The 25370-nt window shown below is 34.8% G+C and overlaps 2 protein-coding genes across 2 annotated transcripts in view; one reads left to right on the top strand and one right to left on the bottom strand.

Moving 5' to 3' along the window:
• Hel89B (histone acetyltransferase 1) overlaps positions 1-421 on the bottom strand; it is a 170501-nt gene extending 170080 nt beyond the window's left edge. The window contains exon 1 of the mRNA XM_081731440.1: positions 301-421. The gene's annotated coding sequence lies outside the window, so the exon portion shown is untranslated. The remainder of the gene's footprint in view (positions 1-300) is intronic.
• Positions 422-542: 121 nt separating this feature from the next.
• Positions 543-25370, top strand: part of LOC145664620 (nucleolar protein 12-like) — a 49709-nt gene continuing 24881 nt past the window's right edge. Inside the window, exons 1-2 of the mRNA XM_081731441.1 lie at positions 543-726; positions 6750-6855. Coding sequence (XP_081587567.1) covers positions 641-726; positions 6750-6855 — 192 coding nt within the window. The 5' untranslated portion in view covers positions 543-640. The remainder of the gene's footprint in view (positions 727-6749; positions 6856-25370) is intronic.

Here is a 25370-nt window from a genome sequence, read left to right on the forward strand (position 1 = left end):
GAAAGTTGTATTTAATAATAAAATATCCTAAAATTATAAATCTAACTATTTGGATGATCAGAGTTTGCAGTTTTGAAAGACTTTTGCAGTATTTTGATACTGGAAAGAGCCAATATGAACAATTTGGTCAAAATTAACAATTTAAAACATTAAAGACTGCGATAAAATTGATATGTTTTTTTGGGTGGACTCATGGTTTGATTGTACAAATTTATGGGAGCACTTCATAGTTAGCGATCTATTTTGCATATAATGATAATAAAGAATCAACATTGGTTTTTCGTGTTAACATTTACTTACCTCATATGAACGACACGTCATATAATTAGGTGTCTGAACCTATAACGCAATGGTCATGTATTTCTATTATTACATTGATATATGAGTTTGCTTTTGTCACTAGTTGTATCAGTTCTTTTAAACAAATTTACAAATCTTAACTCAGGTTTTATTATATTCTAATATTCAACTCTATTTGCAGTTATTAGCTCATTATTGCAATATGTTTGTCATTTGTTTTAGTCGATAATGTTTAATGAACAAATGACTTACGTCTAACATATTGCGCAATTGAGTCCGGAATTTAAAGTGAGGGGCTTGTTTAGAATTGAAGAGCTGGACGGAATGAAATTGAGGAAAAATGGGTAAAAAGTACAAAGATTCTTTCAATAGACCTCATCAGAAGAAAACTAAAAAGCATTTAGTATTTGATCCAGTAGCAAGACGGTATGTATATAGTCTTTCTTCAACGGTATGAAAGTATTTCTTAACATACAGCGAGGTTTAAAAGTTCGGTATATGTTGGCTTTTGGGCGCCAGCATTTCTAGGTAATTGATAGTATTTTCTTAAATATTGGCTAATTTTTGATAGGTGCAGTTTTACTATACGGACCCACAGTGAAGTTCGTAAAATACATACTTCTTTCTCTCTGGCTTCACTTTCTGTTCAGCGATCATTTTGGAGGTGTGCTCTTGCATTCTCCGGTGCAGGTTCACTTTACCCTTAATAATAATAATAATAATAAATTTGGGGTATGTTTAGTACAAGGGGTCCAGAAGCACGTAAAAAACGCAAAATTTACAGGAGAAATGAGTGATACAAGTACTTAGACGTAACATAACGTAACCAAATCTAACATAAACTAACGTAAGCTGGTAATAGTATACAACAGCTCCTCATCGTGTTCCGTACTCGAGGATAGTTCTTACTCTTGCACCACGTACAGAAATGGTGGTATGTCATGTACAAGTGGTAATAGAACACATAAGAAACCCAGATCATGTTGTACTCACACTGGAATATGCAGTATGAGTACACCGTGATCTGAGTTTCTTATGTGTGCTATTACAACTTCTACATGAAATACCATCACGTTTGTACGTAATGCAACAGTAAGAACTATCCACGAGCACAAGACATGCAATATGCGTTCAAGTCCCTCCCCCTCCCCACACACATAGTGAAATATAAAGTACAAGGGCACTACAGAGGCGCACATAAAGTGCACCGTACTCGAGGATAGTTGAAACTCTTGCACCACGTACAGAAATGGTGGTATGTCATGTACAAGTTTCAGTCGGTAAGTAAATGAAAGTCGCTTTGTTACCCCATTTTCAAGTTCCTAGATCCTCAATGAATAATCCGTAAAAAACTGAACTTCGTGAGTCCTCGGGAAATGATGAGGACCTGTTGTATACTATATCCCAACCCTACCCCAAACTAACCGAATGTGAGCAGAAATTACCAAAATTGTAACATTTTTTAGAGAAAAGAGCTGGACCCCTTCTGCTAAACATAGGCCATAAATTTTATTGTAGAAACATCTGAAAACATCAGATGTATTACAATCGTCAGAAATGGAAGTTGAAATGTTTAGGGTTACTATAAAGCATGCCATAATATAAACAAAGATCACTGGATAACACGCAAATATTTTAACTATCAATTTTAAGTTCAAAAAATTCTTCAACACTATATATACAATTATTAATAAGTAATTTCTGTACTTCTTTTTTAAAAGCCAGAAATGGAAGTTCTCTTAGAAACATAGGAAGAAAATTATAAAATTTAACTGACATATAGTAAAAGGTCTTTTGCGTCTTACTATTTTCACATCTAAATAATCCTAAACGGTTCCTGTTTCTAGTTTGATACGTATGAGAGTACCCTAACTCATTGTAAATATGATTGTTTTCCTTGATGTAAAGCAAACATTGGTATATGAAAATTGGAGGTACTGTCATAATTCCTAATTTAACGAAGCTTGACCTACAATGCGCACGACTATGGTGACCGAGCATTAATCTTACACATATCTTTTGTATTTTCGATAGGCTTTTAATGGAGGACTGATGACCCCAAAGTATCGTTCCATAACTTAAATGACTGTGAATTTGCGCATAATAAACAGTTTTAAGTACCTTTAAACTTACGCACAATCTTAATCTACGAATTAGATAAACTCCTTTACTAGCGCTAGATTCCACCTTAAGGATTTGGTCGTCCCAGTTCAAATGATTATCAATTAAAAAACCCAAAAAAGGAGCGGGATATTTTTTAAGTTCTGCATTCGAATTTTTGTTATTGTAGGTATGCACCAAGTCTTTGATCTTATCAGAGTTAATACAAAGCAAGTTGGAAATACATCAGTCTTTAATAATATCTGAGGTGATGTTTAATATAGACTCAACTGAGTTTTTTGTTGTGAGTTATCACAAATATTCAGATCATCAGCAAATAAATAACTATTAACGAAGGGTGAAGCGACTTTGTATGGGAGGTCATTGATATAAAAATAAAAAGAATTGGACCAAGAATAGATCTCTGAGATACTCCGTGTCTAACAGGCAACAGGTTAGACTCTTCTCCTTCATAAACAACTCTCTGATATCGTCCATTTAAATACGAACGAAGAAGTGACAGAGCTGCATTATCTAACCATAGAATTCTAGTTTTTGCAACAAAATATCATAAGACCGTATCAAATGCTTTCGATAGATCATATAGTTTTGCATGAACAAAGTTTTTACTGTCCAACCCAGAAATACAATTTACCAAAAATGAGACAGCAGCCATAACAGTTCCTAGTCCGGATCTATAGCTAAATTGAGAATTACTAAATAAATTATTATGTTCAAAATAGTTAACAATCTGTTCATTCAAAACAATCTCAAAAACTTTAGAAATAACTGGAGCCAGTGAAATTGGTCTAGTTATCAAGAGAAGACTTATTTCCTTTTTTCATTATAGGTACTACTTTCACTAATTTAAAGCATTCAGGAAAATAACAGTGTAATATACAAGAGTTTATAATATGAGTTAAAGGTTCCTTTATGAAATTTACACCATATTTAACATAATAGGACTCAGATTATAAATATCCTCACATCTACTGCTACTCATTTTAATAATCGCTTTCTCAATATCTTTTACTTCAACTGGATGAAAATTAAACGTAGTGGTAGGTTTAGACAATTTATTTAAATAAAAACCTGAATCATTATTATGAGGATATGATGAAACTTCCCTCAGTATCTCTTCAATTTTGTTAACAAACAAGTTATTAAATTGAGAGGCATTCAGCTGGTTATCAGAGATTTTTATGTTATTGTAGGTAGGATAACTATCTTTTTTTACGGTATTCCACATTGCTTTAGACTTATTGCCAGAGTTGTTGATGGTATTGACATTAACCTTAATTCTATTCAAAACACCAACCAACCTGTGCTAGATGGCCACTAAGAAGCACTAATGCCACACCAAGCAACGTGTAGTGTTACTATATGGATCCATAGTATAAGTAATATTAGGAATAAGAGTAGTAGTAGTAGGATTAGGAACGGGTAGTAGGAGAGGCATTTATTCCAAAGTTGATCGTCCGAATAGTTTTTAGCTAGAAGTGGGCATTAATGCTCTATCGCCGGACTAATTTGAAAATCGAAAAAACGTACCAAAATGTACTGCATTCGGTTATATTTGGTTGGATTACATTAAGTTACATTAGATTACGTTATTAGGCGTGTAGTTTTACTATACGGATCCATAGTATGAGTAGTAGTAGTAGCAACGGATTAGAAGCCCCGCAGGGTTCATTGGGTTCTGTTTTCGACATGAAATGGACAAGTTAAGGACTTGCCCAAATTTTTCTGTGCATTTTACAGTCTATGGATCCGTATAATAAAACAAGTATATTTCTCCGCGAAATAGTCCATCCGCCTCGACATACAGTGCCGCGTACAATATCAAAAACAATCACCAAATACAACTACTTTCTTAATTTTTACTATTCCCCTTACCTGACTTTCACTCATTCTTCCTCAAATACTTAAATAAATTCTCCAATTAACCTGGTAAATTTGCTAAAACTTGCTCGGCGATAGAGCAGTTAACCCTAAAAGTGTAATAATTGGTTCCTTTGTGCACCAAAGTTTAATATTTAATGCAAATAGTATTGCCGAGTAAGCGTTAGCGAGTGAAAACTGGTTCGAGCCCCGCAGGGCACGTTGTTTTCTGTCTTTATTACAACTAAATGGGAAGGAGGACCTGTGTTCTAGAACCATGCCGCCATGTCGGTTATGCTACCGTTACAATAACAAGTATAACTTTCTTCACGTTTCTTTACAGAAATTTGCTTACCGCATTTTGTACAATCTACTTTTAGATTTATTAAGCCATGACTTACTTACTTTTAATAGATTTTCCTGATTATCAGCCATGTTTAAAAACACATCCTGATTACATTTCCATAATCCTACTATGAAGTAACCTTGCGCCAAGTAGTTCTCTCCTTTTGCCAAATAGTTCCATGTTTAGAACCGTTTGTATAAGAAAATAATCACAGCTTTCGCTTTCTTTATATATTATCAAGCACACAAACAAGCAAAGTATTCATTTCTTCCCAGTAAATTTTCAAAATTTTGGTAGAAACGGCGGCTTAATAAATTAAAAATATATTGTAGAAAATGCGGTGAACAAATAACTGTAAAGAAACATGGAGAAAGTTATACTTTTCAATGTAACGGTAAGTAACATATCCACCATGGCGGCGAGGTTCCAGAACACAGATCACTTTTCCCATTTAGCTGTACTAAAGACAGAAACCAACGTGCCAAGTGGGGCTCTAACCCGCTTTCACTTGCTTACGCTCGCTCGCCAATACTATGTGAATTAAATATTAAACTTTGGTACAGAAAGAAAACAATTATGACGCTTATAGCCAAAAACTATTCGGACGACCAACTTCGGAATAAATGCCGTTATCTCCTGACGATTTCTAAGAACTTGAGAAATACGTCCTCCCTAGTACATCCGCAGGATATCAATGGTTTCTCTTCTTAACTCTTGCTTTTCGGTCTGATAGATGTTGGATCAGTTTATATACTATGCGTTGTGGAAGGTGAATGTTTCTGTACAATGTTACACTTATTTTCACGTTTTCTTTACGTAAAGTCCATGTCAGACATAAAAGCATAAATTGCTTCGATTGTTAAAAAACTACTCAGATACAATATTTGTTGTAATTCATGATAAACATTTCACATACTAGAACTGATCCGTAATTAGCTTATGGAAGATTACGTGCATATCAGGTTTGACTTTAATTTCTAACTTAAATTCACGGTTTGTATAGATCGACCACGGGTTTCCAAAACTTGTGTGCTTTATTTTCCTCCTTCAGTGAACATCTGAATATGTCTTCGTCAAAATGCCAATTAGCCTTCCGTAACATGAACTCATTTTTTCTGTAAACTATCAGTTTTTTTTTACGTACTTTTGCCCCGCCCCCCAAAGCCGACATAACGCAATAGTTCGCATATTTACTTAGCCTATAGAGCATTATTTTATATACTGTTCAAAAGACCGTATTCAGTGTCAGTATACAGAAGCCTCGAATATGGTATTCCTATAATGAATATGAGTGCCGATCAAATTTAGGTACAACATTTGATGTTCAACATTTTTAACTTTTGAAAAATGTTACTTCTTTTGTTAATTTCCTGAAGTCACGTTTTTCAAATGATTTTTGCTGAGCGACATGACAAGACCCAGTATACCATAGATGAAGTTTAGGGGGTCCACTAGAAATGATTGTTTAAAAATTACATTTCTTTTACGATTTGCATACAAATACAGCATCGAGACAATTGCATAAAAAACGATAAGAGATTGCGAGAAAGGTCTGTTGTTTAAAAAAAAAAAAAACGATTTAGCATTCTAAGAATATGCACCATCTTCTGTCTTAACCTTCTATTCAAACCAGAACTATCAGAATTCAACCACTTCTGATTTTAACGTTGATCACCGTAGAAAAAACCATAATAGGTAGCGTTTTCTTTAATCAATTAAGCGTCCCAAGAATATATTACATCTCCACTTTGATCTCTCTACTGAAACCGAAAATGTCAAAAAACCAACCACTTCGTGTTTTAATGATGTTCGCTATAAAGTAAAAACTATATTAGATAGGAGTGGTTTTCTGCAATCAATTAAGCGTACCAAAAATGTATTCCATTTACACTCTTTAATTTCTCTACCCTATCACTTCCGGTTTCAATATTAACTAAGAAAATATTTCCGGTGATGAGACCACAAAGCCAGGAAGAAAAATCTTGATGAATGCGTTCTGAGGATGACAACGGGTGCTTAATTCAGTTCAGAATCAATATTTTAGTATTCAGTATACATCTTACCTGTTCATTAATTAAATATCGTATCATATCATGTTGATGTTAATTTTTTTTTATTTCAGGGAATTTTTAACGGGGTTTCGGAAAAGAAAGAATCAAAGGAGATTGAAAGCTCAAGAGCAGCTACAAGCACAATTGAAAGAAGAACGAAAGCAACTTAAAAAAGAAGTATGTAACTAATTTCAAAGTATTTTTCATTGGGTATTTTTTAAGGGTGTTTATTGTCTCTTTAAGTCTTATTTTAATATACGTAGGAGGTTATAGAGTTTAGCAGGTTATTTTGTATTTTCTCCTTTATATAAGGACAATTTCTCCTTTTATATAAGTTATTCCTTCTGTGTATCATATGTATACCTCCTCCGTCCCAAAAGGAAAGAAATGATGATTTTTTGTAGAAAAGTAATTCAATACTTGTGATTTTAAACAATACTGTTTGTTCAGTCATAGTTGTACGTATTTGTACAATTTTTTTTTTCGCTAATAATTTTGTTACTAACTTATAATATTAAAAAAAAAACAAAAAAACAGTAGTAGGTGGAAATGCGAATAAAACTACTTTTTAGCATGGAGATTTTTTCCCTAAGAAACCCTATTTAAAAAAAAATAAATAAAATTTTCACTTTGTTGACTCTTTATGGCGTTCTTATTTAGTGTAAGTGATGCGATGTTCGTTATACCACTCTCGTTTCCTTGTAGTAGTTTCTACAATTAAGCTTTAATACATAGGGCGGGGATTCGAACAAAATCATAGAATCTTACATTGGGGTTCCTGGTGACCTCCCTATTATAGAACAATAATCCTAACGAAGTAACCACTTGGGCAATTCCCGTTCTATTCGTAGAAGAAAAAGAAGAAACAAAATTTAGAAAAAAAGAATTTGAAGAGCTCTCGTAATCCTTACAGTCACTCTACACTGGCAAAATGAAAATAATATGTAGGCAATACACTTATACTTATGACAATAATACTTTTGAAAAATGGTAGCCATTGCTGCGATACAAAGCGAGATAAAAAATCAACAAAATTCCTATATCAACGCCTTGTATATCATTTTCGAAGGACTGTTGTAGACTTTTGCGGTGACAGCCCTGTGACCCCCTTAATTATCACAGAGTTGTGAATGATATATCGTTGGAAACCGTATGAAAACAGATTCCAACGAAGTAACATTTGTGCAGACCAATTCAGTGAAAAGATATCTAGTTTTGTATGGAACTGTACAGAAAATAGATGTAATTTAATTTTTTTTCTTAAAAAAAACTAAAAAAAATTGGCCAAGTTTGCCCTTCCCGCACATAAACAACAAGTACTTTTGCAGGATAGTAGCGTGTAGTGGACTTCTTCATTGTTTCACATACCAATTTTTATGACTGCACCCCCAGGGAAGGAATTGCCCCACCAAAGAAAAACCTGATGCAAAAAACAAACAAACACAAAACACGAAATTTACCCTCACCACTCTCCGCTCTACACAAACATAAAAGGCATAATCGGCAGCAAGCTTCATCCTTCAGGAACATCATCATCATCATAGGTATTCTGCCTTTATTAGCAGGTCACTTGCCGCAACTGAGAAGCTTCCATGCTCCACGGTCCTCCGCTAACCTTTTCGTCTTCGCGTATGATCTTTCTGTTTTTATATCATCCATTAATTGTAGTCTCCTTCGCCCCCTCCCTCTCTTTCCCGCCACTATACCCTCTAGGACGTCCCTCATGATACAATCTCTTCTTAGGCAATGTCCCAACCAGTTTCTCTTCCTCTTCCTAATAATATCTAAAAGTGTTTTTTTCTCATCCACCATTTCTAACACACTCTCAATCGGTTTCCGCTCGACCCAACTAATTCTTTCCAATCTTCTCCACACCCACATTTCGAAGGCTTCCAGTCGATTCTCGTCACCTTTACGTAATGTCCACGTTTCCGCCCCATACAGTACAACACTCCACACGAAGCATTTTATGAGTCTTTTTCTCAACTCTTTGTTCAAGGTCCCACAAAACAGACTTTTCTTTCTTTTAAAGGCTTCTTTCGCCATTCCTATCCTTGCTTTTATTTCACTTTAGCATTTCATGTCATTACTAACATAGTGATACTAAAATTATCTTCCTAGCTTAATTGGTGGCTGAGCTTGCTGAAGCCTTGAGGCAGCAGTTGCGTCCTTCGGCGTGTAAAGGTTATGACATTCTTATTTACTGTAAGTAATGTGACGTTCATTATACCACTTTCGTTTCCTTGTAGTGGATTCTCAATTAAGAAAATGAGTTTGCAACATCTAGTACTTACGAATCCGTGTTCAGTTTGGGGTTGGCTGTCTTCATTATTTTCAAACTAGCATTGCAGTTGTTGCCATTGAGTGTACTTTTAAATAATCACTGTAGGATTTCCTTTTGGTTACCAACCACCTTATCAACTACCTTAAGTTACGTATTTTGATGCATGTTTTACTGTATGCTTAAATTTAATCTGCAGGTAAGGAAAAAGTACCATAAACTAAGAAACGGATATAAAACTTCTTTTCTGTGTAAATTCTTCCTTGTATCTCATTCTGTAACCGACCGATTACCGGTTACATTTCTGTTTAAGTTGGTTCCCGTATTTTAATGTTTACCGGTGGTTTACGCAGTGTTAAAGTTGGTTATTGTATTGTAATACTGCGCCCTAATGTTTCTAAAGATTGTTTTGACGTTAATTTGTTTCGTTGCCAATGAAATAAATGGTGCAAAGGGTGATAAGTCTTATATGAAAGATGCAAACACACCAATAATTTACCATTAAATTTCGAACTGTCTTTTCTGCAATTACTCGCGTTACTGCACTAATTTCATTCATATGCTTGTATAGTAACATTTAATTTATACTTTACTTTACCTTATATAATTCTGTCAGTGGTTCACAGTTGTCATGCTGCCTATTATCAATTTGATGTGCATTTGTTGTTTATTCTGATGTTCATTTGGTACTCCTTCTGGCTATCATCACGAGGGGGCACTCGAATCGCTGTCAAGTAATCGTTGTTGATTAAGATGGCGGACAAGCTTGTAGTTAGATCGACTTAGTGTCATGACAACCGCGTAAATGAAACCGGACAAATATAGGTGAGTTAAACTTTTTTTATCATATTTAAAAATTATAGAATCCGGATATTAAGTACCATGTATAAATCAGTTTGTTTCGAAGGCTAAGTGTCGGTATTGACATGTAATGGTTATAAATATTATTTCAATCGTGGTCACATATCTAGTATCGAAAACACGTTTATAAAGGTCTGGTATTGTGAAAAAGATGACGTAGTTCACCACCATGAGATAAAGAATACAGAAGGCGGTCTGAGTTAGGCTCCTTTAAATTTGGGAAAATTTGATAGCTAAAACACTTCTGGAAGTCAACCTTGTCTAAATTTTAATATTTTGGTCAACCTGAATAAGTAGAAGAAAAAGGAAAAGAAAAATCGAGGAGCCTGACTTCAAAATTAATTTAAACACCGTTAGGCCCAAGGCCGCCAAATACCATCTCCGCCATTACTGGTGAAGTATAGTGATGGCAAAGGGGATGTAATTCTTCAAAGTTGACGACAATGGGCCACACGGACGGTCTCCTACGACTGTAGGGTATCGAACTGGTGATCCAGTGGCATCAATTCTTTTGAAGTTTAAGAAGTGGGTATACGAAATCTGCCTATTGAACTGAAAGATAGGACTTGCGTAACCTGTGGAACTTCCTAACTGGTAATATCTTTTCTTTGCTTTTCCTTGTTTAATCATGAAGTGCTTCAAGATTACTATGCGTAGTTAAATCGAAAAGCGTTACGCGTCTTTCAAGCTCATTGTCATAGTCCACTTATGTACTAATGATTGCATGCCATAAGCATGTATGATCGAAGTACGAAATCTTATGTACTTGATACGTGAACCTGAAAATCTTGTGTGTTGATACGGTAAACCTTTACTTTGCACGCACCCTTCCATAGTAATGTACTTTAAGATTTTTGAATGTTAGGTTAGGTAAGCTCAGTTAAACGCATGTCCCTTGATGATGTTTTATTTTGTGAAATATTTGCTGTAGGTTAGGTTAGGTCAAACTTAAATGTGTGAACCATAATATTTATGTCGGCTAGGTTATGAAATTAAATTTTGTCTGTGCTTTCGAATCTAATATGTGTCTGTAGGTAGGTTAAATTTGAATTTAAAGAAGAAGTGTCCCATAATATTTTGGTTAGGTTAGAGAATTTAATTTTTGTCTGTGATGCCAGATCTAATATGTGCCTTTTATTTTGTCATGTGATATATTTTATTTTGCCGGGGTGAACTTCACTTTCAACGCACTTGTGATAACTTGACGGTTTATGTTAGAATATTAAATGCTCCGTAACGTATGTCATTGATAAGTGGTAATGAGGATGAAGTTTCTTTGAGAGTGTTTCATATATATATATATATATATATTGCTGTGTCCTTTCTTTTAAAATACATTTGTGTAGGTTAGGGAAAAGTATATCGTAAGTGTAGAGCCGGTAACAATTGTACTTTGAACGTGTTTTCCATATTTTGCCGTGTGCCCTTTTGATCTTATTTCGTAATATAGTTTGTATGTGCGCTTTCCATATTTCATCGGGTGCTCTTTAATATTGATTTGTAATACATTTCTACATGCGCAATATGTGTGAAATCGGGAAAATTGTACTTTTAACGTGTTTATTATTTAGTGATGTGCCCTTTTCATAGTATCTCGTAACGTGCTCGTAATTTAAAATTCTCTTTCGTGTGTCTTGTCACATTGTTTTCGCAACATATATTCAGTATTGTAGGTTAGGAAAATTTAAAAGAAAATTTACGTATTCTTTGATGTTGATATCGGTCTGTGCTGATCCAGTGAAATTTTATTTGGACATACCTTTGGATTTAATATCATTATTTCTAGAACTATCACTTCGTGCAACGTTTTTTTTTCTTTCGTTTCTTCCTTCGGTAGGTAGATGTTTACTTTGAGCGTGCCATGATTATAATTACGTGCCTATCCAATCCATTAAACATATATTTTGCCTCATCGAAACTAGTAACGTTGGAATATGTCTCAACTTGCTTCCCCCAATTAGAATATGATTCCTTACGCGTATCCATCCCTATTCAAGCTTAACTGATTATGAACAGAAACAATAATAAGTTAAAATAATAATAGTTGGAAAGGCGTTCTAATATTTGAACCTGTCGAATAGATTTTTTTTTTTCACTCACTATACATTTGTAAATATTTCATTCTTCATTGATAACAGTGTTTTTCACGTTATATGTATTATGAAAATGATGTATAGGCTAATGTGAAGTAATAATACTACTTATTCATGTTAAGTTAAAAGAATGACGTTGTAGTAGTAATGATATGGCCTATGTTTGTATTTCATTTGATATGCGACAGGGATATCATAAAGAACGAACGCTCAATTAAGATGTTTATTTATAAATATAGAAGTAGAGAGGATGGATCGCAAATTTTGTGTTAGTATTAAGAGTTTCCTATATGTATTAAAGTTGAGAATCATGTCTGATAATCTGAATATGTTAAACCATTATGATGACATAATTTCATAAAATGTTGATAGAGTATCTTCGAGATACCACGATGGAGGCAAATGTTTAATATTTTTTTTTAAATGTTTAATATTGTAATTAACGATTGGCACGAATAAATAGTCATACAAATTCAGCTCTATAATTTCAAAAATAATCTATACAATTAAAATTTATGAAATTTTTTTTAAATTTTTTTTATTTTAGTACTAATTAAGCTAAACAATGTTGACTCTTATTCTTGGTTGGCCACAAAACAAGAATCTGGAAACTTCTGATGATAAATAAGTCTAATATAACCTTGATTTTTATTTTTTTTTTCAATACCCTGAAAACGTATTGTTATAAGTGGCGACCCAGCCAGGATATTTGTTTAGTTGATAATTTGTGTTAGGATATGTATTAATATTGTTATAATTATTGTTTTGTGTGCCAAACTGAGATAAGTATGTGAAGTAATGAGTGGATTGATGATAATGAGCTATTAGACGCGTGACCCTATTAATGCAAAAAAAAAAAAAAAAAAATGAGTGACGAAAGTCTTAGTGTAGATGGTTCTACCGAACACTTTAAATGTTGTGAATATAAGTACAATACTAGTGACAGTGTATCCATACGCTGTGAAACTTGTGATCAATGGTTCCACATCCGTTGTTTAAACATTCCTGATGAGGAACAGGAAGTGTTACGTACCACTAACAATAAATGGGTTTGCTTTGACTGCAAATTGGATGGTGCGTTGGATACGGAAACTGAACCACCTGTGGTGCGAAATCCGAAAAAGAAGGGTGTACCCGAAATTGAAATTGGTGGGGGACCATTGCTTAAAACGTTGATTGGGATCATTAAGGATTTGAGAACTGAAATGTCAGTTATGAATAATAAAATGGATGCTAACAAAAATGAATTAAAGGTAGACATTGTCACAATTAAAGAATCTTTGTCCGTGGTACAGGAGGATTTATCCACTGTCAAGCGTGAATTGAAACGTGAGGTGTCACAGTTAAGAACTGAATTGGAAGAGAGTAATCAAAATTTAGGCCAAACTGTAGAAAATGTCAAAGAGTTCTGTAGTAGAGAAGTAGATAATTTGCATGTTGAAATTACCAAAGTTAGATCAGACTTAGAAAATACAAGTAAAATTTGTAAAGAAACTGCCGAAACTGTAGATTGTAAGGTTGAAACTTTGGCTAAAGATATCGAAACTCTGAAAGGTGACATTAGTAAAGTAAATGTAAGGTTAAACAGTGAACTTCAAAATGTAAAAGAGAGGCAAGTTGAGGAACATAGACAATTTCGGGAAACTAATGAGAAGACAGTCAACATGATACAATCGATAGAAAAGGATGTAATTGATGCGTATCGTCATAGTCGTGATCGATGTGAACGAAATGCCGAAACCTTGAAAAATTTGATCGAGAACCGTGGTAATCTAAATTTAACTGAAACTCCTTTTGAAAGTTGTAGATCGGTTCGAAATGATAAGGCACGGCCGAGAACTCCGGTATTCAAACTTGATGAAATTTTAGCGAATGACACCGAGAATGACATGAATTATTCTTCATCTCCTTCGTCGGATTCTGAAAAATGCCGCAAGGAATTTCGCAGGGCTAATCGTCTGAAAAAGATGAAAAAGACAAAGAAATCGGTTCGTACGGGTATGAGTGAGAATCAGTGTGGTCATAGAGATTTGGTCATTAACGATCAGGACAATCCAGTAAGTTTGGAGTTAAATCAAAAGATTAAGCCTTGGGAAACTAGTCCTTCTTATAAAAGGGGGGCTGGCACGTATCTCAAAGAAATTCATCACTTCCCAAAATTTGACGGTCAATTGACGCAAGGGGTAGCACAAATTTTTTAGATGATCTTTTACAAACGATGAGTATGTACGTTCTCACGGATAGAGATCGTGTATATATAGTGGGACGAGTTCTAGAAAAGTCAGCTAAAATTTGGTATCGTAGTGTCGCCTCTCAAATCAAGTCTTTCTCTGACTTCGTGCGGCTTTTCAAGCTTCAATACATATCGGAACGACTAGAGAGGGCACAAAAGCGCCACCTCTACTCGTTACGGTATGATAAGGCAAAACATGCTTCCTTGTTAGGTTTTGTGAGGCATATTGTAGAAAAATGTAATTCAATTGTGACTTCGCCTTCAGATCAAGAGTTGAAAGATCTGATTTTAGACTGCCTTCCTGAGGAAGAAGCCAAAATTTTGAAACTAGGCTCAGTTAGCACGGTGCAAGACTTGATGTTACGAATAGCTGAGTTAGAGTGTAGTCCGACTCCCTCGTTAGGAAATCAGGGCAATCAAAAATTTCAACCTAGGAAACCACAGGTTAGGAAAACATTCTTCTTACCTAATAGCTCTAGTCGAACTGACAATGCAGTACAGACCGAGCCGATTTGCAATGAAGGTAGTGTACAATTTGGAAATAAACCTCAAAATTTTAACGGGAAATTATATCGTAATAGCTGGAAAAGAAATCGGAACCAAAAACAAGGATGGGATAAAAATAGAAATAATAACTTCAGACCCATGAACGGTATTCAGCCGGTTCCGATGTATGGGGGTGTACCAGTACCAGTACCATATACGGTACCGGGCATGTATAACTTTAGTAGTATGAAACCGGTTATGATGCCAGGTCCTTCCGTTACTATGGTAACTTCTTCGTTTCCCCAAAACTTACCTGTTGTGACTACTGTCACTTCCGCTTTACGTCCACCGTACCCTTCGGTGACTGCGGAACCGACAAGTCCGGTAGCTGTTTCGGAAAACATGTTGAGCAGTCGTCACTGAGGGGAGACGACGGCTGCTCCAACCAACTTCTCTCCCCGAATCAAAATGTTAGTAAACTTTATTCTTTTGAGAAAGAAAATGTGTCGATTGAAAATGAGTCTTCCTTGAAATTACTGACATATTTTGTGTTAAAAGAGGAAGAAGGGAATATGTCCAAACAAGATTTCGAGATATTTCCTTCTCCTTCTATAGATTGCAAGGTGGGGGAAATGCAAATTAAGTGTATCCTTGACACGGGCGCTGAGTTAAATCTTTTAAATTATAATATTTGGCAGAACCTACAAAATTCCTTTCGTTCGGCAAAACTCAAACCAGTGCCAAGTGTACACTTAACTGCGTTTGCAGGCAAAGATAATTTTCCTGTTAAGGGATTGCTTGAATTAACCTTGAACATACAAGATAATCTTTTTAATGTCCCAGTCTTTGTCGTGAAGGACATGAAAGCTGGGCTGTTATTAGGCTCGCCATTCTTTGCTAAGTTTAGAGTTACTTTGGATAGTCATAACAGAAAGTTAATCTTGAAAAATAATAGTGAGGAAGAAGTAACTTTGGATATCTCTTATCCAAAGATACTCCTTGTTCATTTAGATACTAATTCGAAATTATGTGAACCTAACCAAATTCTTTCTTCTTCTCACGAACAATGTAGAGATTACGGTGAGATTTCTGAACTCGAAATCAAAGAATACATTAAAAGTCGCGATGATTTAGATGATGATATAAAATTAAAATTAGAAAATTTGCTCCTTAAATTCAAGCGCTTATTTTGTGAATATCCCAAACCCATTCGATGCGAACCTTATAAAATAGAATTAACAGACCAAGAACCCGTGGTCGGAAAGATCTATCCAATCCCTCAGGCTATGCAAAAAGAGTTTGAGGAGGAGTTGAATAAATGGATAAAGTTGGGGATAGCTAAAGAATATCCTAGCAGTTACCGCAATCCGATACATTGCGTTAGAAAGTCTTCTGGAGGTGTTAGGCCTGTAATCGACCTCAGATTACTGAACTTAAAGGTCGAAAGTCCTAAAATACAGGTCGAACCTATTAATGAAATTCTCACTCGCATCTCTGGAGCTAAAATCTTCAGCTCCATGGATGCTACAATGGGATATTATGGTATTCGACTACATCCAGATTCCTTCGCATCCACAAGCTTTATATATTTAGGCCGACAGTATGTACTATGCGTCCTTCCAATGGGTTTAAAGTCAAGTCCTAGTATCTTCCAAAATGTGATGAACTCATATTTTGGACTAGATACTAGACATTTTGTTGTAGTATATCTGGACGATTTAATGTGCTTTAGTTCTACTTTCGATGAGCATTTCATTCATTTAGAACAACTTTTTGAAATTCTAACCTTTGGAAATTTTGCGCTCAATTTCAAGAAGTGTCAGTTCGTCAAGTCTGAAATTTTATTTTTGGGACACGTTGTGAATGGGAAGGAATTAAAGCCAAATCCCAAACATAATGAAGCGATAAAGTACTTTCCGATACCGAAAACCAAGAAGAAACTTAGATCCTTCTTGGGCATTCTTTCTTGGCGGAGAAAATTCGTTCCTCAGTTCGCTGCTCTAACAGCGCCGTTTTTCGATTTGTTAAAGAAAGACAAGAAATATTGTCTAACTGAGGAATTGCTGAATAGATTCCAACAATTGAGGGAATTGTTGAGTGAGCCTCCAGCGCTCAGTCAACCCAATTTCGATCAACCCTTTCACTTATTTTCAGATGCGTCTCTAGAAAATTTGGCCGGCTATCTGGCTCAGTATGATGATACTGGAGAACTTCTCGTTATCGGATACGCAAGTAGAAAATTAAAGTTGTATGAAGTTTCCTATTCGATTTTTCAACTGGAGTTGCTGGCAGTATTGTTTCTGTGCGAACATTTCTCATATTATATTTTAGGTAGAAAAGTTACAGTCCATTGTGACAACAGCGCAGTGACATACGCTTTTACGTTACAGAACTTAGATCCCCGAACCACAAAAATTTTATTAAAGTTACAGAGGTTCGACCTTCGGTTCGAGCACATAAAAGGGGTGGACAATAAAATAGCCGACATATTGAGTCGTAATACTCCGGAGCTCCCTGCCGAACCTGAAGAATACCATGTTAATTCTGTTAATTTTGTTAATTTTGTTTGTTATGATGAGAGCACGTGGTTCACTGTAAATGAGTTAATGCAAATGCAAGCGGGTGATAAGTGCTGTAACGAATTAAAAGCGAAAATGTCAGACAGTGCCGATTCTCGAATTCGTATAGTAAATAATTTGGTCTATATTCAAAATTCGAAAACGAAACGTTGGCTGCTAGTAATCCCAGAGTTATTGATTGAGAGAACGATTAGGAAGGTTCATGAAACGGGGAATTTTGGCGTTAGTAAATGTTTGAAATTAGTTCAGGAATTGTTTTTCTGGAAAGGACAAAAACGTACGTTCCAAAAGTTCATTAATAATTGTGAATTGTGTGCCCGAACGAGGTTCTCCAATAGAATTATTGCTCGTGAGGATCTACATATTGAGGCAGATAAGCCACATATCAAATTATGCATAGATCTCGTAGGAAAATTGCCATGTAGTTATGGATTCTACTACATCCTCTCAATTGTTGATGTCTATTCACGGTTTCTATGTTATTTGCCGTTGAGGAATGCCACAGCTGCTGAGATTGTTCGGACTCTAGAAAAGGAATATTTCTATCTCTTCCCTTACCCAAATTCTATCATATCCGACCAGGGCCCACAGTTCCTCTCGAACACGTGGAAGAATTACTGTAAGGATCACCAAATTCAGCATATTTTGGTCTCTCCGTACAACCCTTCTGGGAATGGCATTATCGAACGTTCGCATCGAGAACTCAACCGAATTATTCGATTATTGTGCAGCCATAATCACACTAAGTGGAAAACAGTGCTAAAGACGGCACAAGACCTCTTAAACTATTCTTATAATAGCACCATTGGATGCACACCTGCCGAGGTGTTCATTTCTTTTTCAGCTACCGATAGATTTCGAGAAAAATTTCCATGGCCGTCTGAACTGAAAACAGTAGAAAATTCTAAACGGCATATTCAGGTGGAACCCCGTATGTTATCAAAACGAAAGCGAAAGTCGCAAAATAATGTGATTGAAATTAAGGAAATGGATTTGGTTATGGTCAAAACCCATTTTCAATCGGATGCGTTTAAGAAGGTCACAAACAAGTACATGCCTGTATTCACGGGGCCTTTTGTTGTGACTCGAGTGCATCACAACTCTGTTTCTTTAAAAGATTTGGAGGGGAGAGAAGTGCCGACTCAAAATTTATCGAACGTAAAATTGTTCAACTGTTCTCCAGAAAAGAGAGAAAAATTATTAAAAGATTTTAAATAGTCATATATAAAAAAAAGAGATATAATTTGTTGAAATGTTTTAAATAGTTAAAAAAAAAATTTTTTTTTTTTTCTTAAAGCCGCCGGGAAAAATGTAAACGACCGATTACCGGTTACATTTCTGTTTAAGTTGGTTCCCGTATTTTAATGTTTACCGGTGGTTTACGCAGTGTTAAAGTTGGTTATTGTATTGTAATACTGCGCCCTAATGTTTCTAAAGATTGTTTTGACGTTAATTTGTTTCGTTGCCAATGAAATAAATGGTGCAAAGGGTGATTAGTCTTATATGAAAGATGCAAACACACCAATAATTTACCATTAAATTTCGAACTGTCTTTTCTGCAATTACTCGCGTTACTGCACTAATTTCATTCATATGCTTGTATAGTAACATTTAATTTATACTTTACTTTACCTTATATAATTCTGTCAGTGGTTCACAGTTGTCATGCTGCCTATTATCAATTTGATGTGCATTTGTTGTTTATTCTGATGTTCATTTGGTACTCCTTCTGGCTATCATCACGAGGGGGCACTCGAATCGCTGTCAAGTAATCGTTGTTGATTAAGATGGCGGACAAGCTTGTAGTTAGATCGACTTAGTGTCATGACAACCGCGTAAATGAAACCGGACAAATATAGGTGAGTTAAACTTTTTTTTATCATATTTAAAAATTATAGAATCCGGATATTAAGTACCATGTATAAATCAGTTTGTTTCGAAGGCTAAGTGTCGGTATTGACATGTAATGGTTATAAATATTTTTTCAATCGTGGTCACATATCTAGTATCGAAAACACGTTTATAAAGGTCTGGTATTGTGAAAAAGATGACGTAGTTCACCACCATGAGATAAAGAATACAGAAGGCGGTCTGAGTTAGGCTCCTTTAAATTTGGGAAAATTTGATAGCTAAAACACTTCTGGAAGTCAACCTTGTCTAAATTTTAATATTTTGGTCAACCTGAATAAGTAGAAGAAAAAGGAAAAGAAAAATCGAGGAGCCTGACTTCAAAATTAATTTAAACACCGTTAGGCCCAAGGCCGCCAAATACCATCTCCGCCATTACTGGTGAAGTATAGTGATGGCAAAGGGGATGTAATTCTTCAAAGTTGACGACAATGGGCCACACGGACGGTCTCCTACGACTGTAGGGTATCGAACTGGTGATCCAGTGGCATCAATTCTTTTGAAGTTTAAGAAGTGGGTATACGAAATCTGCCTATTGAACTGAAAGATAGGACTTGCGTAACCTGTGGAACTTCCTAACTGGTAATATCTTTTCTTTGCTTTTCCTTGTTTAATCATGAAGTGCTTCAAGATTACTATGCGTAGTTAAATCGAAAAGCGTTACGCGTCTTTCAAGCTCATTGTCATAGTCCACTTATGTACTAATGATTGCATGCCATAAGCATGTATGATCGAAGTACGAAATCTTATGTACTTGATACGTGAACCTGAAAATCTTGTGTGTTGATACGGTAAACCTTTACTTTGCACGCACCCTTCCATAGTAATGTACTTTAAGATTTTTGAATGTTAGGTTAGGTAAGCTCAGTTAAACGCATGTCCCTTGATGATGTTTTATTTTGTGAAATATTTGCTGTAGGTTAGGTTAGGTCAAACTTAAATGTGTGAACCATAATATTTATGTCGGCTAGGTTATGAAATTAAATTTTGTCTGTGCTTTCGAATCTAATATGTGTCTGTAGGTAGGTTAAATTTGAATTTAAAGAAGAAGTGTCCCATAATATTTTGGTTAGGTTAGAGAATTTAATTTTTGTCTGTGATGCCAGATCTAATATGTGCCTTTTATTTTGTCATGTGATATATTTTATTTTGCCGGGGTGAACTTCACTTTCAACGCACTTGTGATAACTTGACGGTTTATGTTAGAATATTAAATGCTCCGTAACGTATGTCATTGATAAGTGGTAATGAGGATGAAGTTTCTTTGAGAGTGTTTCATATATATATATATATATATATTGCTGTGTCCTTTCTTTTAAAATACATTTGTGTAGGTTAGGGAAAAGTATATCGTAAGTGTAGAGCCGGTAACAATTGTACTTTGAACGTGTTTTCCATATTTTGCCGTGTGCCCTTTTGATCTTATTTCGTAATATAGTTTGTATGTGCGCTTTCCATATTTCATCGGGTGCTCTTTAATATTGATTTGTAATACATTTCTACATGCGCAATATGTGTGAAATCGGGAAAATTGTACTTTTAACGTGTTTATTATTTAGTGATGTGCACTTTTCATAGTATCTCGTAACGTGCTCGTAATTTAAAATTCTCTTTCGTGTGTCTTGTCACATTGTTTTCGCAACATATATTCAGTATTGTAGGTTAGGAAAATTTAAAAGAAAATTTACGTATTCTTTGATGTTGATATCGGTCTGTGCTGATCCAGTGAAATTTTATTTGGACATACCTTTGGATTTAATATCATTATTTCTAGAACTATCACTTCGTGCAACGTTTTTTTTTTCTTTCGTTTCTTCCTTCGGTAGGTAGATGTTTACTTTGAGCGTGCCATGATTATAATTACGTGCCTATCCAATCCATTAAACATATATTTTGCCTCATCGAAACTAGTAACGTTGGAATATGTCTCAACTTGCTTCCCCCAATTAGAATATGATTCCTTACGCGTATCCATCCCTATTCAAGCTTAACTGATTATGAACAGAAACAATAATAAGTTAAAATAATAATAGTTGGAAAGGCGTTCTAATATTTGAACCTGTCGAATAGATTTTTTTTTTTTCACTCACTATACATTTGTAAATATTTCATTCTTCATTGATAACAGTGTTTTTCACGTTATATGTATTATGAAAATGATGAATAGGCTAATGTGAAGTAATAATACTACTTATTCATGTTAAGTTAAAAGAATGACGTTGTAGTAGTAATGATATGGCCTATGTTTGTATTTCATTTGATATGCGACAGGGATATCATAAAGAACGAACGCTCAATTAAGATGTTTATTTATAAATATAGAAGTAGAGAGGATGGATCGCAAATTTTGTGTTAGTATTAAGAGTTTCCTATATGTATTAAAGTTGAGAATCATGTCTGATAATCTGAATATGTTAAACCATTATGATGACATAATTTCATAAAATGTTGATAGAGTATCTTCGAGATACCACGATGGAGGCAAATGTTTAATATTTTTTTTTTAAATGTTTAATATTGTAATTAACGATTGGCACGAATAAATAGTCATACAAATTCAGCTCTATAATTTCAAAAATAATCTATACAATTAAAATTTATGAAATTTTTTTTATTTTAGTACTAATTAAGCTAAACAATGTTGACTCTTATTCTTGGTTGGCCACAAAACAAGAATCTGGAAACTTCTGATGATAAATAAGTCTAATATAACCTTGATTTTTATTTTTTTTTTTTTTTTTTCAATACCCTGAAAACGTATTGTTATAATTCTCTGTTAGGGAAACCTTTTATCCGAGCTTTAGAGAGATGAGTGTACAAAAATAGAGCTATAAAGGGACACAAAATCTAATACATTTTCAGAATAGCTATTGCTAACACTATTCAACTTCTTAGTAAAACATTTTTGTCGTTAAACGTTAACCTAATACTTCCGTAAACAATCCGTTGGAACTAGAATGCGTCCACCCCGACTTGTGTTTTTATTCCTATCGAATGACTATTTTTCTTCGATGGAACGTACTGTTATTTCTCTCCGTTAAACTTGAAATATTCAAAAAAGTCCAAAGTTTCCCAAGCAAAATAGCCTCGGAAAAACTCCGCGTCCCCTCCCCTCTAAAAGAAAGCCGTTTTCTTTTTTGAGCTCTTACATCTTTACTAGTAGGTTCGAAAATTTTAAATATGTGTAAAGATGTAGTCGTTGAAAGTTACGTTAGGGTTAGTATTTAAGTAAGGTTTTTCCTATAAAATATGCCTGTAAACTTTATACATTTCTGCTTAATAGTAATATTCAGATGACACTTTTATTATTTTGTGTAGTTTTAGTATTTTTTGTGTTTTTCGTTATAAAAGTTTAAAAAAAGTTCATAATTTCGTAATTTTCTTCAATAACTTAAAAATATTACTTTCAGATTAATTATTCGCCATTTTGGTTTTGACTTCTGTATACAACTTCTTTTTCTCTTACTATGTCATCAACCAATTAGGTTTCTTTTTTTTTCTTTCTTTTCGTCCAGTGGCGGCTAATTATTGTTAATCGGTCCCTTTGATTTTCTGTATTGTTCAGATTGATTTATCTGTTCCCATAATCATTCTTCATGTAACGAATCCTAGTTTTGGCGCACGATTGCTGTGAAAAGAAGATAGCTACTCGTGCTCCTGAATTTTACGAAAATTGTTTAAAAAATACGTAAATAAAATGAAAATAAGAAATTGAACTGTGATAAATAAAATGTTCACAACAGGGGCTGCGATTTGACTGATACTTGGAAATATTTCGGCTGTGGAGTCGGGCTCTCATATTGTCAACTGTGGTCCTACACGAGCGGACACCATAGTTCAAGTTTCGTTTCTTCTGAAGTCAGGGAAGGTTTTTAGGAAAACCTGTTCAATTTAAAATTTTCAAGAAAATAGCTATTTCGACGTACACCTGAATAAGAGGTTTTTTTGACTATTACATTGGATCAGTTGCCTTGTACAAATGATTTTTGCTGAGGTCTAGTATTCGATCTATTTTATTTACATAGTGGATCATCCAAAGAAGAGTGAAGGTACAAAAAGGCGCTTACTCATAGGAAGGAGAATGATTCGATTTCTGAGGTGGTTGTGCAGATAAACTTCCTGATGTGTCTGTTTTGAACAAGTAGGTTTGTTCTGTTTTTGGTTTGATAAATCCGGAAAAGACTCAGTATCATCAAGGTTTGTTCGAAATGATGTGAAACGGTAGTGATTTGTGATCCATTTTTTTTTCTTTTCTTTTTAAGTCGTCTTTGTCTTTTCTTTTGAATGGAAAAAATAATATCATGACAGCTTAATGTGTTTTTACCTTTGGGAAACGGATTCAGATGTAATCGTGATGTAGGGTTTCGTATACCATTTATTAGTTGGCAGTAGGGAGAGGCGAAGAAGATACTTATACTATATTTCTATATTCGCCTCAATGTAGACTCGCATTGTATTTAGTATGTTTATATAATCCACCAAAGTAAACTCGCTCAGGCGATATCATAGCTTTCTGGCTTGCAGTTGTGAAGTAAAGTAAATAAAGCATCTAGTTTGTCTGATGAAAAGGTTTCAGTAAAAATTACTTATTAGTTTATCTTGCTTGATGTAAAAACATCAAAGTTTCCATTCTTTGATTTGAACAGTTGCAATATACTAGAAGAATACCCGTTCTTCGCACGGAGAAAATACGTTTCATTTTGAGCATAAAAGTTAAGTTTGGATTTAAAGGCATCGGAAGTGTCGCTGCTCATCTCAGCGACCCCGAAAACTATAGATTTGTCACTAATATCAGTCATTTTCGATCATTTTTAAGTATCTACCCTTCCCCTAAGTTACACCGTCAAAGTGAAATAAAAAATATTGCAGACCCGAACCTCATCCATGTTGGAAATTTGATCGAGATCGGTCAGGTGTTTAAAAGGTACGAAGTCACAAACATAGTGACTTTTCATTTTTATAGATGTAAGAGCATAGTCTTCAACATTCTGTTTAGACGAGTGTCTTAGCTCTGAAAACATCTTTATAGTCTAAACTGCAGTCACTTGTGAATATATTGAGAACCAGGCTGTATGCTAAAATAGTAGATATGTAGCTAGTATAAATAATGTGTAGGAGGTAAGTATACTGGGGTTGGATTTTTAGTAATGGCAACAACGGTATATCTTGAGAAGTAGAGTACTTACAAGGTTCGAAGTTTTACAGGCCCTCAATGTAATCACCAGCATTGTGAAACACGCGTTCCCAGCGATGTGGAAGCCGCTAGATGCCGTTGGCAGTGCCTAATTTCTGGATAGTGCGAATGGAGCGATCGGTCGCCCGGAGAAGATAATCAGCTGTACGGAAGCGTGTCCCACGAAGTGGTTCCGTCATCTCCGGGAAGAGGTCGTAGTCGCAGGGACTTAAATCTGGAGAATACGGGGGTGATACTGTTTCGTAACTTTAAAATAGATAGATTTATTACTAATTTGAACGAATGATTGTAGGATATAGCTTATTATTTGTTATATTTAGATGAGCATAGTTTATGAGAATAACTGAACAATTGAATGGTTTTAGTGTCTTCTATAAAAATAAATAAATACTAATTCAAATGCATCTTAATTATTATTGAAACAAGCTACATAGAATTGAAAGAAGATTACAAAATAATAAATACAGAAATTATAATTTATAACAAATTAAGCCTGTCATGGAGGAAGACTTCCATGTATGGAACTTTTTATGTGTCGCTTCTTTAGCACAATCAATGAAAATGCTTACAGGATAATTTGATTGTATGGGCTGAGGTCCATCCTGACAAGGTTTTCCAAATCTAGTGGTCGACTAACTATGCCCGTTCTGACTGACCAAGTGACTGCCAAATGACTGACCCTTTATTTACTTTTTGTTTAGTTTAAATACCTCTGGTTTTTGACTTTCCACCTGTATAAGTTCCTTATTTTGCTTTTGTATTTTGTCATTTTTCACTTTTATCTTTAGATTTCACTTCTTTGAAAGTGAATTTGTTTATGGAACCTCAGGGTGTTTCTTTTTATTTTTAATTTCAAGAGTTTTTAATATACGAGGTGTGTTAGAAAAGTAGTGAGACTATTTTTGTACTAACTAAAGTTTTTATGTTTTTCAAACAACAATGTTATCCCCTTCAAAGCAGTTCCCTTGGGCAGCTATACACCGGCGGAGCCGTTGTTCCCACTTTTGGTAGCAGCTGGAAGTCTTTAACTGGTATGGCTTTTAACTGGTCGGTCACA

The sequence above is a fragment of the Thermobia domestica genome, chromosome 11, assembly GCF_964235325.1.
Source record: "Thermobia domestica chromosome 11, izTheDome1.hap1.1, whole genome shotgun sequence".
NCBI lineage: Eukaryota > Metazoa > Arthropoda > Insecta > Zygentoma > Lepismatidae > Thermobia > Thermobia domestica.